The sequence below is a fragment of the Notechis scutatus genome, chromosome 4 (genome assembly GCF_049901735.1).
Source record: "Notechis scutatus isolate UNSWTSFEM ecotype Mainland chromosome 4, rNotScu1.2, whole genome shotgun sequence".
NCBI classification, from domain to species: Eukaryota; Metazoa; Chordata; class Lepidosauria; order Squamata; family Elapidae; genus Notechis; species Notechis scutatus.
This window is the reverse complement of record NC_142012.1, coordinates 39,167,565-39,182,390: the sequence shown is the minus strand read 5'-3', so window position 1 is coordinate 39,182,390 and position 14,826 is coordinate 39,167,565. Positions and strand designations below refer to the sequence as shown.

The 14,826-nt window shown below is 36.2% G+C and overlaps 1 protein-coding gene and 2 long non-coding RNA genes across 3 annotated transcripts in view; 2 read left to right on the top strand and 1 right to left on the bottom strand.

The window, feature by feature from the left end:
• LOC148130711 (uncharacterized) overlaps positions 1–14,826 on the bottom strand; it is a 104,279-nt gene that overhangs the window by 15,353 nt on the left and 74,100 nt on the right. The gene's annotated exons all lie outside the window — the stretch shown is intronic.
• The window catches only part of LOC113411823 (uncharacterized), a 246,839-nt gene that overhangs the window by 222,340 nt on the left and 9,673 nt on the right, over positions 1–14,826 (top strand). The gene's annotated exons all lie outside the window — the stretch shown is intronic.
• Positions 1–14,826, top strand: part of SYNPO2 (synaptopodin 2) — a 92,243-nt gene that overhangs the window by 67,744 nt on the left and 9,673 nt on the right. The window contains exon 4 of the mRNA XM_026667081.2: positions 2,363–4,599. Within this exon, the coding sequence (XP_026522866.2) occupies positions 2,363–4,599 (2,237 nt within the window). The remainder of the gene's footprint in view (positions 1–2,362; positions 4,600–14,826) is intronic.

The following is a 14,826-nucleotide window of genomic DNA, read 5'->3' as shown; positions in this document are numbered from 1 at the left end:
TTGCAGTATAAAATCAAATAAATAACTATCCTACACTTTATAATTTTGACAGAGCTCTGATTTAATATAATATATGTCTCTAATATAAGAATTACATTACAATTATCTGCTTCTGTTATTTTTTGCCAAATATATGGGGATTTTATGAGCCAGTTCTTTGTTTGTGTTCTCAAAAGTATGTTCCTGTCCATAGGACTGATTCCCAGGTAGTGCAGCTTAGATTCTATTTCCTAATATTTGGACAAATATCTTTGCATTGCAGAATGGGTGATACTTGAACTAAAATGTGAAAATGTAATACTGTATAACAGGCAATGTAGATTAAAACAGGATAATTTAAACAGGATCAAGTTTCTATCCTCTTCAGCTCTTAAAAATGTTATTAGCAGCCTGATTATATATAAAATTTATGTTCATTTTAGATTATAAACTCACACTATTTAGTATTTTTGTTCCATATTAGTTTAGTTTTAAACTTTCTAAAGTCAAGTATATTTCCAATCAGCAATCACATTGCATTCATAAAGCGTTTGGACAGATTGCTTATGAAAATAAATGAAAATAAATCAATTTTATGAAAATAAAGCATCAATTAGTTTACATGTCTTCCAGTCCACCATTGTCAGCCATCTGGTATTCCAGAATATATTCTTGACAGGGACATACTGTTCATTCTAAGAATACATGTTGGCAAAAATATTCTCTCTAGAGTCTAAAGAAAATGCCAGACTAAATGGCGAAGGATCCATTGCGTGTTGTCATTTCCTTGCCCTAAGTCTGGAAACCTCAACATGTCACCTAGAGACGTAGTATGGAACCATTGGTGTTAGCAAGCTTCCTTCTCCCTCCTGGCCTTTTAGATATTTCATACTATTTAAAAATTAAAAGAAGGGGAATATGCAACTATGCAGTTTCAGGATCAATTGAAGAATGCTTCTATGATATACACCAGGCCCGTAAGAATATTTAAATTGTGGGTGGCCACAGTCCACTCCTTCATTAAAAAAAAAAAAGTAGCATACTATCCAGAAAATGAAGACAAGTAAGCAGAGAAGAGTTGACAGGTAGCATTTTGATCAATTGATGCCTTGAGGCTGATTATTCTCACATGACTGAATTTTATCAACAAACTCACATACATATACATATACCATGTACACACAAACAAACTGCCTCTCCAAATCCCACATGTTCCCACATGTTCTCAAAATTCCAAATAATCAAGATTTATTTTTTATATTTATTGGTTAGGAACGGCATAAAATATTCCTACTTTATTTTAGGTATTCATACACATACATACACTCACACACATTTTAAGTCCCATTGTTACCACTGCTACCACTTAGAATCTATATATTGTGGTCTGATCTCATAGTATATTTATGTTATTACCTCTGAAGTCTCTACTAGAAGAGATTTATTATATTCTGCTCCCTTTTATTCAAAAGTTGGTAATAGACAATAATTAAACAGTGTAATTTCATGGAGATTACTGTAGGATTCTTCTCCTTAAAAAATGACTCCAATGAAACCCTTCTAGTTGGGTGACTTTGAGCCAGTCCCTCTCTCTTAGCCCTAGGAAGAAGGCAATGGCAAACTACGACTAAAATCTTAGCATAAAACTGCAGGGGCTTGTCCAACCAGTTTCTAGGAGTCAGAAACCAACCCAAAGGCACAAAATAAATAAAAATTAACAAAATAATTTACATTTTTTATTTTTTTTAAACTAAAATTTAAAAATTAAATTCTAATAGTGCACAGACCAGAAAAAAAAATTAATTCATCCTAAAGCCTACTAGCCCAAAGTTGGAGAGAAGGAGAACTTGTACTAGATTAAAATTTAGTAATAAATTACTTAAATGTGATTATTTCCATCCAGCTAATGTTTCAGCAAGAAAATTTCCTGTATGAATTATTAATCATTACATAAATCAGTCTTCTTTGAATTAGTATATCTAAATCCTAAAACCTCTCAAAGCGCTGCAGATCCAAGTTGACATCCATCATAAAAATATGCCCCCACTTATTTATCTTCTCTCTTACTTGGTCCATATATCTGCTTCTTTCTGGGTAAATATATAACATCAAAATTTTGTGTAAGTTGAGATAGCAAATCTGTGAGAAGAAAAGATTAATCAAAGAATGTCACTAATGAAGGAATGCTTGCTATGGAATGGTCATGGTTGCAACTGTGGGAAAAGATTAATCTTAATGCCCTGCCCATGCTTCCTTTGTAGGGGAGAGGAATCAGACTCTAAAGAAAGAAAGAATTGTATTACAGTCTTATAACCCACATAGCTATTGTTAAAATTGTTGTCATATTATGCACTAAAATATGTTCTTTACTCTTTTCCTACAGGGCTGAGAAGGAGTGAGAGCCTATCAGAAAAGCAGGTGAAGGAAGCTAAGTCTAAATGTAAAAGTATTGCTCTCTTACTGACAGCAGCTCCAAATCCCAATTCCAAAGGAGTGTTGATGTTTAAGAAGCGTCGCCAAAGGGCCAGAAAATATACTTTAGTTAGCTACGGCACTGGGGAACTAGAACGTTACGAAGACGAAGGTGAAGAAGACGAGGGTGAAGAAGGTGAGAAGGAGAACACTTTTGAAGTAACTTTATTTGGCACAAGTGAGTCAGAAATTGATGAAGATTTCTTCTCTGACCTGGATAAAGAAGAACGCATTGTGACATTTGATTGGGATACTGGACTACTTGAGATTGAAAAAACACCCAAACGTGGGGACGAGATGTCACAGCTGCTTCCAGAGACCAAGGGCAAAGGGGCACTCATGTTTGCCAAAAGACGTCAAAGGGTAGACCAGGTCACTGCTGAACAAGAAGCAGTGAAGATGCAGAGTATGCGTAGAATTGAGGCACACCAAGAGGCCACTTCAACAGAGACCATCCAAAATATGAGTTCTTCCTTTTATCAAGCAAAACAAGAAGAATCTGCCAGAATGCAGAAAAGCCACATCAGCAAAAGCTACATAGAAATGAACCATAGTCCTAGAACAATAGTTCAGCAAAATGGCATCAGGGTTGTCCCAGAGATAAATATGATACATCCCCCTCCAGAAGCTGTTAGCTTATCTACTTCAAACAGAACAGCCAAGCCTTTCCCTGGTGTTCAGAACAGAGCAGCGGTTCCCTTTTCACCCCCAAGAAGCATGGGGGCTCTTCCCTCCGAGCTACCTGCCCCACCTCCTTATACTTCAGTTAGCCCACCACCTGAAACATTATATAGAACTGTTTTGACTCCAGCGGCCACAAGCATGAGTCAGCCAACACTGTGGTCTCCAACAGAATCAACAGAGCAGATTGCATCCAGGGATGAACGGATTGCTGTGCCTGCAATAAGAACTGGAATATTACAGGAGGCCAAGAGAAGAAGCACTGCAAAGCCTATGTTTACATTTAAAGAAGCCCCCAAAATGAGTCCAAATCCTGCTCTTTTGTCCCTCGTACAGAATACAGAAGGCAAAAAACCTGCCACTGGTGGCTTTGAATCTGGTCCTGAAGAAGACTACCTCAGTTTGGGAGCAGAGGCCTGCAATTTCATGCAAATCCAGGCTGCCAAACAAAAGATCCCACCCCCAGTTGCTCCCAAGCCCTCAGTAAAGGTTTCTCCGACTGCCACAACACCTATTTCACCAGTCTGGTCACCTCCAGTTGTGGCTGTTGCTCAAGCTCCCATCTTTCCAGTTCCAAAATCTCCAGAAGTAGCAAGCCCAGCAGCCATCAAAGTAGCACAACCAGCTTATCCCCCTCCACAGCCTCCACAACCTCCACAGCCTCCTGGTACTCTTCACCTGGAGTCTTCTTTTAAGGGTCCTCAAGTTTCATCACCCCACCAAAATTATACCCCCAAAACAACACCCATCGCTCCATTAGGAAATGCTGTCCTTGCTGGTGGAATGGGGCCAGCTTTTGAGATGCCTCCAGCTATGAGTGGTAAGGGGGCTCAGCTCTTTGCTAAAAGGCAATCACGGATGGAAAAGTATGTAGTAGACTCAGAAACTGTGCAGGCCAATCGGCCCCGGCCTTCATCCCCAACTCCTTCATTACCAGCATCTTGGAAATATTCATCTAATGTTCGAGCACCGCCTCCTGTAGCTTATAATCCCATTCAGTGTCCATCTTATCCTCTTGCTGCTATCAAGTCTCAGTCACAGCAACCTGGAGCTACCAAAACTACTAAGAAAAAATCTAAGAAACAATTAAGCTCCTTAGAAGTGATGAAGCATCAGCCATACCAGCTTAATGCATCTTTATTTACTTTCCAACCTCCGTTTGATACTAAGGAAAATCTCCTACCCAAACATCCTTCAAAGATCGATTCAGTGTCTGCCTTGAAACAAGCTGTACCATCAAGAGTACTCAATGCTGGTTCTCCCTCTAATGTTCAAGCTTCTTCAGTATATTCTGTACCAGCCTACAGCTCACAACCATTCTTCCCATCAAGTGCTTCTAGTCCTGTAATTGAGCCCTATACATCAATGGGCTGTCCTACATTTTTGAAGCAAGAACCAGCAGCATCTCCTGTATTTTCTGTTCCCAAGCCAAAATTCTCAGCCAAGAAAGTTGGTGTCACAGCACAGGTGTGGAAACCGACAGTCATTGAAGAGTAAAATATAGATACAACACACTGTTCACTTGTCATGAATTCTTTGTAATCATAACCTGACAGCCAAAAATGATCCTCAGCTTACTTAATAATTTTCAAATATATCACATAAAATTGGGGTCCCAAAAAGGCTTAAGCCTGAAAATTTATGCACATTTATCATGATGTAATAAATTCAGAGATAATTACTTCAGGTAACTGTGCATACATCAATTATTTTACATGAATTAAAATGAATATTAACTTGCAAAAATTGTATGCATTTATGTATACAATAATGTTATTACTATTATTCAAGTAGGCACATAGGATATTCTATCACCGTCATGTACTAGTGTGTGTAGTATGTTAGGCAGTGCTTTGATACACACATACTCAGTGGATTCTGTTCCTGCAGTTTTATCAATTAGAACATAGTTTTCAAAAAGTTCTACTGTTAGGGAACGAAAATATGCTAATCCAAATGCCTGAGTATAGCCAACCAATTATTTCTGGAAAATGGCAATATTATTACTCATGAATTCAGTGTGTATACAATATAGATTTGATTCAATTCTGCAACTGAATCCTTATAAAAATTCTGTTAGGCCTCCTCATTATAATGGGGTGAATCCTACTGTTAACTTTTTGTACTACATCATGAGAGTGGGAATGTATAACTTTCTTTTTATGTTCCCACAATCAAAAGTTGAATATGCAAAATTGTAAAATCAAAGTGGCAATTCCTTGATTCTCAGCTAAGATTACAGATAGGCCAGCAGAAGTACATGATTTTGAGAATATATCTATGTAAACATTAATCCTTGTGCAGACAATCAGATAATAAGGCTGTGTTTTATTTAATTCCTATCACCGTAAGAGGATAATTTGTATACGTTAAGCACAGATAGGTTGCTTTTTTTTTTTTGTTCAGTTGTGATACTTTCATAGAATGGGGCCTTCAGGGTAGATTAAATATGACACACTGTCATGAATTACCTCTGATCTCCGACTTCTTGCAACTATAAATATGTTTTAAGGAAGATTATAGCAAGTTTTGGAAAAAGAAGGACATTAGGGAAGGAAGTTTAGGGTGTTTCCCTTTTTAAATAATGTTGATCTCTTCAACATTAGCATAGTTCTACAGCTGTCATATTATGTATCATTAGAAAAAAACTATTAGAGCTCTTGAAGAGCCAAGAAGATAAGCTGGCTTCTACAGCTTTGGAAATGGTGCAATATGTCATTGTGAAAGCAGAGTGACTAAAATCTGAAAGGACATATCAGTTTTGCAACCAGAGTAGTGATGTGCCTAAAACCTGATTGAAATATGATATAGCTTGATTCCTGACCTCATTGCTCATCTCTGGGGCACATTCTTGTTTTCACTTGGGACTTTCTAATCTTGCTTCTTTCATTTGTATTTCTTTTCATTATATTCTTGTTCTCACTCTTTTAATTCATATGTGGTGGACCAGGAGGATCAAGACACTGTTACCATGCCAACTTCTGCTAAGATTATACCTGCTTATTTCAGTCTGTGCATACAAACGGACATTTTTATGTCCAGTAATGTTTCAATCAGTAGGTGGATATTTACAGATCAATGCACTCAGATGAGTTTATTTTCACATGAAATAACTAATTGATGGACTTTTCCTGTTCTTTCACTGAATTTGTTTGCTAATAATCAGTCAAACTAGTACAACAAACCAATAGCATAGTCCTATGTCTTTTACAAGGTAATTCCTACTATTGTCTGAAGAATTTACCTTCAGAATATTGTCCCATAGGATTGTACCTAAATAGTATGAATTAATTTAAAACTATGAAAATTCTAGTCTTAGTTTGCGATAAGCTGCAAATATAGTGAAACAGTTGAATAATAACATTTTATGTAAAGACGCATACTGCTGATGGGAAAAACATATTGAAGTCTGCTTTAGGAACTGCACAGTACCCATCAAGTTTAGTGTTGTCTATTTTGTCTCTGAAGCTCAGGGTAAGATCTTTGTCAACACTGGTACTTTGTCCTGTTAATTGGAGATGCCAAGGAGCTCTGCTGTCAACCATCTACTGAAACTTCTTGACTTCTTATATTTCTTTGAAAATGAAATGAACTTGTACTCTGTTCACAATAATCACTTGGCTAGGGCAACCCAAGAAAGAGACATATTATAGTAATTTGTCCAGCCATTGAAAGAATGATATGAAATTAATTTCAGAAACTTCTGATTCAATATTAGTAAAATATAAATGATTGTGAATCATATACATGCACCTACTCACCTTTACCAATAATCATAATTAAAAAATGTCTTTATAGACAATGTATGCCCTGATACACAGAAACATAAACCAAAGTATCATTTCCTGGTTTCCATTTCCACCATTATGGCATGACATCATGATTAAAAGGAAAAATGTAAGAGAAGCCATAGAATATGTTATATGAACAGATTGCTAGAGACTGTGAAATTATGGACACAAGACAAGGGAGAATAGTATTTCCTCTATAATATAGATGGGTTGGGTTTTTTTGGTCATTGTGAGGTTGAAGATTTGGGCACGTTGAAGGTCAAATTTAAAAAGGAAAAAGTTATGAAATGTGCCTTATAGTATTATGTGTTTGGAAGAGATTTAACATTTTATATATGCAGATCAAGCATTCCTTGACAATACATATTTTTAGCAATATTGCATAAAAAACTGCTAGACTAGCACCTTGGTCTTAAATATATTGAACAAGTATTTATCTTAATTACCACAGGACCTGTGTCTGGTGTTCAAGTGCTAGTTGGCTTTAGATAAATTATTTTATCTGAATTAGCCAATATTGGAAGTCAAGGGTGATTGGTTTTTTTAATGACTCAATGTATTCTGCACAGAAATCTATACAAAAGATTCTTTTCAACACAAACTAAGATTATATGGTACCAATATTTTAATCCTCTTGAGATCTTTTTGTTCATTTTCCAATTGCAACTTGCTGTATTTTTCCCTTACATTAAAATTGTTCCTTTCTTCTTTGTTTTTATTTTCTTTCATTTCCCAAATATTCATCTGCAATTTTAAAATATTAGCTTTTCTTTCTTCCTTATTTGTTTCCTTCCCTAAAATAACTCAGAATACTCCACTGAATCCAATCAATAACTCCACTGAATCCATATTCTTGAATCTGAATAGACTGCCCCTTAACTATATTACCACTAGCAAACTGGCTCTTAGATTAACATTATAATCTTATGTCCTTCTACCAAATGCTGGACCTAGGAATTAATTAATTGGAATCATTTCCCAGTTCTGCTGACCCATAATGTCATTTTGTTTCAGTGGCTTATTCTCCCAAGGATGGTTATTCTGCTTCTATGTATCTTTTATTATTCTATAATTTCATATTTATGTTGTTCTTCTCAAGTTCTCCCCTAGAGAATTCCTCAGCTTGGAGTATGGTGATTGACTCTTATCATATGTGTCAGGATTGGATTATAAATTGAAACTAATAGGGTGGGATCCTTGCTTTTTATTGAAATCTATGCTTTCTAAAGTAGATTAATGAATGCTTTGAGGCCTGAAAATGTGATTGAACAAAAAAAGTGAAAACAGCAGCCATGATCTTATAACCAGAGCTCCACTCCTTTCTTGTGTGCGATATGAAGAAATATACAAAAGGATTATGACCACTGTCTTGATTTTTTTTTACCTTGGCTCCCATCCCCCACTGCCCACTGACTGACCAAGTTATTGAGAATTACGATTCTGACATAACTTCATTCATAGCATTCATAATGTAGCATGATTTGTCTACAAAGAATTCTGCAAAATAAATGTTAGCTTTAACTTGTTGAACATATTTATTCGAATCAAAGATTGCTTCTATGTAAAGGTATCTTTTATAATAATCTCTCTCCAGGTTTCTCCCAAAAAAGAATATTACACTTACATTTATTAAGTGCTCTTTTCAAAAATAACCACCTACAAATTTATTTATGAAGATGTTGTGGATTTGTATAAGGTGCCACTTCAATGTTTACTTTTAAAGAGCATTTTCTGGAAACACTATCATGCCCCCCTATATGGCCCAGGGAAGGCATGTTCTCTTCCTGAGTTGGAGAGAGCTTTAGAATGCTTTTCATATTTTACTTCACAGGGAATGGTTCCCAAAGGGGATTGGTAATAGAATACAGTGCTTCTCGCCTCTTGGTCAAATATGGCCTAGGGATAGGAATGACTGAAAGCCACGGCCAGCTGCTGAGTAGTGTGAGTGACTTCAATGAATGGTATCTGTTCCTACTGTTTAAATAAACCAATTACTATCACTCCTAACCCACAACTTTAATAAGCACTGACTGGCATTCTTATTGAAAGGCACAGAAGTATCAAGGAAAAACTTAAGTGACTTAAGTTTTTGTAGAATATTCTCAAACCAGTCTGAATTGTCAAGGAATCACCATGCTTTGTTTTATTTTTGAAATACCCATGGTTTTTTTTCACTTTTTGGGGCAAATTTGTAAAACATTCATTAGAAAAGAGACATATTGAGAAGCCAGCAAATAAGATAAGGAAAACAAAACTCTGGACAGTTGTGGAAATTATTAAACTTCATGGAATTTTGCCACTGTTGCTTTGTTAAAAGTATTCTCTACATAATTTTCATGCTCCAAATCATAATTAAGCTTCAATTGTTAAATGCAGAAATATATATTTTTATCCTACTCTTACAAAAGCTGGCATGACATAAGGACAACCTGTGAAATCAGAGTTGGATATTATTCTGAATGATAACAGATACAGATAATCAGAGTTGGAAGGGACCTTATAGGTCATCTAGTCCAACCCACCACCCAAGCAGGAGACCCTATACCATTTCTGACAAATGGCAGTCCAATCTCTTCTTGAAAGTCTCAAGTGATGGTGCTCCCACAACTTCCAAGGGCAAGCTGTTCCATTGGTTGATTGTTCTCACTGACAGAAAGTTTCTCCTTATTCTCAGGTTAAATCTCTCCTTGTTCAGTTCCCATCCATTATTCCTTGTCTAGCCTACAGGTGCTTTAGAAAAAAGCTTGACCCCCTTCTCTCTGTGGCAGCCCCTCAAATATTGGAAGACTGCTATCATGTCTCCGCTGGTCCTTCTCTTTACTAGACTAGCCAAGCCCAGTTCCTGTAACCGTTCTTCATGTTTTAGTCTCCAGTCCCCTCATCATCCTGGTTGCTCTTCTCTGTACTTTTTCTAGCATTCAATATCTTTTTTATAATGTGGTGACCAAAACTGGATGCAGTACTCTAGGTGTGGTCCTACTAAGGCTTTATAGAGTGGTATTAGTACCTCACTTGATCTTGATTGTATTTCTCTGTTAATGCAATTTAGGATTGCATTAGCTTTTTTGGCTGCTGCTGCACACTGCTGGCTCATATTTAGTTGGTTGTCCACTAAGACTCCAAGATCCCTCTCTCAGTTACTGCTATTGAGCCTGGCTTCACCCAGTCTATATGTATACTTTTGGTTTTTCTTGCCTAAGTGTAGGACTTTACCTTTAAGTAAAGATATAAGAATGAATGTTGTGAAAGGATATTTATAGTCACAAAGCCGTGGGTGTTTTCCTACTAGAGCTGCTTCTTCAGATGCTTCTCTTTCCTATTTCCCAATTTTATTACACAAAAAGATCCAATTGGCAGAATGGCCTATGGAAAGTGGTACACACCTTCCAGATAGCCACCCTCATTAAATTCTTGCAGTCCCAACATTCATGTTGCAGTCCCTGACAAATATGAATTTGTGAAATAAGTGCTTTGTATAGATTCTCACTAAGGAAGTAGGAAAGCTTTAGAGCAACAACTGAACTTCTTGTATGAAAAGTGAAACATTTTCAAGGAAAAAACCAAGAAAGTCCAGTTGCCTTTTGAAAAAACACCTTTGGGTTTAGAGCAACATTTTTTTCTTGACAACCCAAAAAGTAAAAACATGCTACTGAATTCAGTGACACTGAACTCAGTGTGTTTATGTTTTAGAAACATATCATCGTCTTCTTTCAAATTACCCAACTGTTCTATAGCATATAGCATAGGAGGGGGAGTGATGGCTAGCAACTGAGTTTGTCAGTTGGAAAGTTGACAGCCCAGGTTTGAGACTTGAGTGCCAGGTAACGAGGTGAGCTCCCACTACTTGCTCCAGTTCCTGCCCACCTAGCAGTTTGAAAGTATGCAAATGAGAGTACATAAATAGATATAACTTTGGTGGGAAGAAAACAGTGTTCCATGTGCCTTGACATATAGTCATGCTAACCACATGATCATGGAAATGTCTTTGGACAATTCTGGCGCCTTCGGCTAAGAAACAGATGAGCACTGCCCCCTAGAGTCAGAAACAACTGGATAGGGGAAACATTTACTTTCTATAGCAGTAGTTCCCAACATTTCTGACTCCATGGAAAGGTGGCGGCAGTAGGCAGGAGGGTACTGCATGTGCAGTCTAGTTCCTGCACATGTGCAAATGAAGCTTCACATGCTTGCCCACTGCTTGCACAGCCCAGTTCTCAACAGTCCATGGACCAAGAGTCACCTGTTCTATAACATATTTATTTGGAAATACAATTAGAATGTATTCATGGTGCACTTTTCCAAAATAATTCTCTCATTGTAAAAGCACAAGGTTAATTAACAGAGAAATTATAGCAATAGAATTCAGTGGTATTTTTTGGTGCCCATATAGTCTTCCATACTTTCCCAACCTCTTTAGGATTATCTAAACGACAGTAATCCTAATATTCTTTTCTGTTGTGAAGGTATAAACAGTCATGAGATATAGAAGATATGTGAAGATATAGAGAATGCTAATCTAGATTAGAGTTGCAGCAGGGGGGAAAAAAGTTAAAATAATATAATGTCTCATATTAGTAGTGGCACAGTGGTTAGAATGCAGTACTGCAGGCTACTTTTGCAGATTGCCAGCTGACTGCAATTTGCCAGGCTCAAGGTTGACTCAATCTTCCATCCTTCCAAGGTGGGTAAAATTAAGACCCAGGTTGTTGGGGGCAATAGGCTGACTCTGTAAACTGCTTAGAGAGGGCTATAAAAGCACTGTGAAGTGATATATACTGTAAGTCTAAGTGCTATTGCTATATTAGGAGTCTAATTCAAATAGGAAGAACAGGAGAAAGGATGGATAGAAGCAACTATGCTAGTTATTTAAAATAAATAAAATTTCTATCAATCATCCATCCAGTTTCATAATTTTTAGAAGAGACTTTTGAAGATAGATAATCAGTGGGAAGAAAAATTGAAATAAAACAAAAGTAAACATTAATTTGTTAAACTGAATGATCAGATACATTCAACTATGTTACCAAAGAAGCATACTATTACTTACTAAATATTAAGTTATGTAACAAATATATATTTTACTGATCATTATTTGTGGTTTGGGTAAGGGGAATTCAAATTAGTTTACCTTTACACCACATTCTGGTTTTAAATTGTATAGGCAAATATTTAAAAAAGAAATGCCATTGTTCTGAATAAATTAGTTAGATTGAGATGTGCAAAATGTTAGATATTCCAGATATTTTTGCACAGCGGTATTTATTTTATTCCCTATGATAGTAGTATTTCTACAGATGTTTTAGATTTAAATCACCATAATTCTTAGAGGGCACCATAACATCTAGGAGAAATTTAGCTCTTTCTATTTGGTAAGCTATATGTGCATACTGTGTGGACATTTCTCTCTCAGGTCTTGCAAATAAAATAGTGGTTGTTTGCAAGGTCTCTTTGCAGGCAGAGAGAAGAGCACAACTTTGAAAGAGAAAGATGGCCCTTAGAGAGAATTTCTTCCATACAGTATCCATTCCCTTACCCTAATGAGCTCTCTGAATTACGGAGATGCTCAGCTGTTGGGGCCTTTCAAAGAAGAATCTCCCAGTATATTCTAAAAAACGTTAGAATGCCAGGATATCAGACAATGGTGCTGGTGCTGGCAAGAATACTGCAAGATCATTTTCTATGAAATGCTTCAAGACTGTTTTATGCAATCATTAAGAATCATGTAATTCTAAGAAATATGAGACTGACTCTGTGCTTTCATGGTATGGCTGTGTGTCTTTTAAGTCATCATTGCAGAAGATTCTTTTTTAAAAAGTAGAGAAAGAATTATGACAGCCTGTTTATATTAATTGACATAATCTGCCAATTAATTTTGGACCAAAAATAAATAATCTCAATAACTGCACCCATTTGCGAAATTCTTTAGCATCTTGTAGGTAATTCATTCTTGTGAGATATTTTTCCTGGTTTCCAGAGGGTGGCTATGCTGAATGTCTTTTTATTGTACAACCTAGTCTGTTGCTTTAAACAACAGAATTCAAGGGTGTAATACTGAACTATCATGAAATGCATTTATTACAAGCAGGAAGCTTGTGGTCTTTTAAATTAGTAATGGCATAATTCGATGTAATTCTAGTGTTAATCCATGTTGGGTTTACATATATAAGCTTCAGGTTTTGTGTTTCCATTTTCTATCTCCTCCTTTTACTATGTCTAAATGTTTACTCCAGTGGTGGGATTCAAAAATTTTTACTACCAGTTCTGTGGGCGTGGCAGGGGAAGGATCCTGTAAAATCTCCAGTCAGAGGTGGTATTTGCTGGTTCTCCAGACTACTCAAAATTTCCACTACTGGTTCTCCAGAACTGGTCAGAACCTGCTGAATACCCAAGGCTGTGATTAATCTTAACTACGGATCATAGAGAAAAATCTGAATAATAAACCATGGATTGAAACCAATAATTCTTTTTCGTTTTATTTAAGAACAGCTATTGGGTTTGGACTTGGTATAGCATTATTATTGTAAGAGAACCATTTTTCAACCATGAAGGAAAAAGCATTGAAAAGCCCAAGATTCTCTCATAGAAATCTACTAAAGTATGGCCACTATTCTACTTTACAACTATGGACTAAACAAAGCAATGAAAGCAAGCTATCTTAATTATGTATTAGCATTTGCTGACTTATTTATTTTAACATTTCTAAGAAATTATAAAGTTGCCAATTTTTGCCTATTTTGCCTTTTATAATCAGTTTGAAAGGATGAAGAAATGCAGCTAATTTTTGCAAAACATGCTATACTGTTTTTGGTTAAGGTAGATACCTCCATGAAAATGTAACTATTCTGGTGCTAGGCATTTCTTTATCCTTTTGATCCTTCGCTGAGCTCTCATTCCAATAACCTGATTTACAAGGATTGTTGCCATTATTTATAAGACAATTCGTTCTTTCAAGTGTGCATTCCCTGCCAAGAGAATTTTCTATAGTTATTAAGAACTAGGTCAGCAATGAAGATGCAAATCTTGGTTTATGGGACATCAGACCAGAATGAGAATTGCTTGCAGGTTTTCTGAATCTGGGGTACATTAATAAGCCAGGAGCAAGTGCTTCTATTTCAGGGCTACTTATATAACAGTTTAGAAGTATAGAACATTAGAGCAGATTTTTTAGGGCACTGAGACAAGCAAAAGGCAAGTTGGATGCACATTTTTATTTAGAAATAATATATTAGAAAATGATCATCATCAGCAAAATACCTAGGAAAATCTTGATATTCTTTTTTAACCTCCCACTGCTCTTGTTAAGATTCTTGATACTTCTGATTACAAACTGGGTTAACAAGTTACGCCTTTTGTTTTAAGATCACATAAACTGTAACAGGCATAATACTGTAGACTTTATTGACCATTACAGCACAACAGCTGCCATGTTCTTAATATTACCTTCATACCAAGCAATTGCAAAGCTACCCAAGTAAATGTGGGACATTACTAAACAATTAATTTAAAGCAGTCTGGTTAACAATTGTGGCTTTAAGCTGATGCAACAGTACAACAAAAATATAACATGATATCATCATCTTTTGACATGATGACCTTGAGTTATGATCTGTTGGCAATGTTGCACCATAACAGTAATGCTTGTGCAATGTTCAGTTCAAATTTTAGATTGCAGATAGCGTCTACAATTTATTTTTAGGTTTTCATAGCTTGATATTTCAAGCAATAATTCTTTCCTTCCAGTATTTTCTTTGCTTCCATAGTAGCAAAAAGGTCACAGAACCAGACAAACTTTGTAGTTTGTTACACTAATTCATTCAGTCATCTTTATTACAAAGACTAGCATAAGAAACAAAACAAAAATCAAACAACAGAAGGAGACACATCAATACTAATTTCTTTGCAT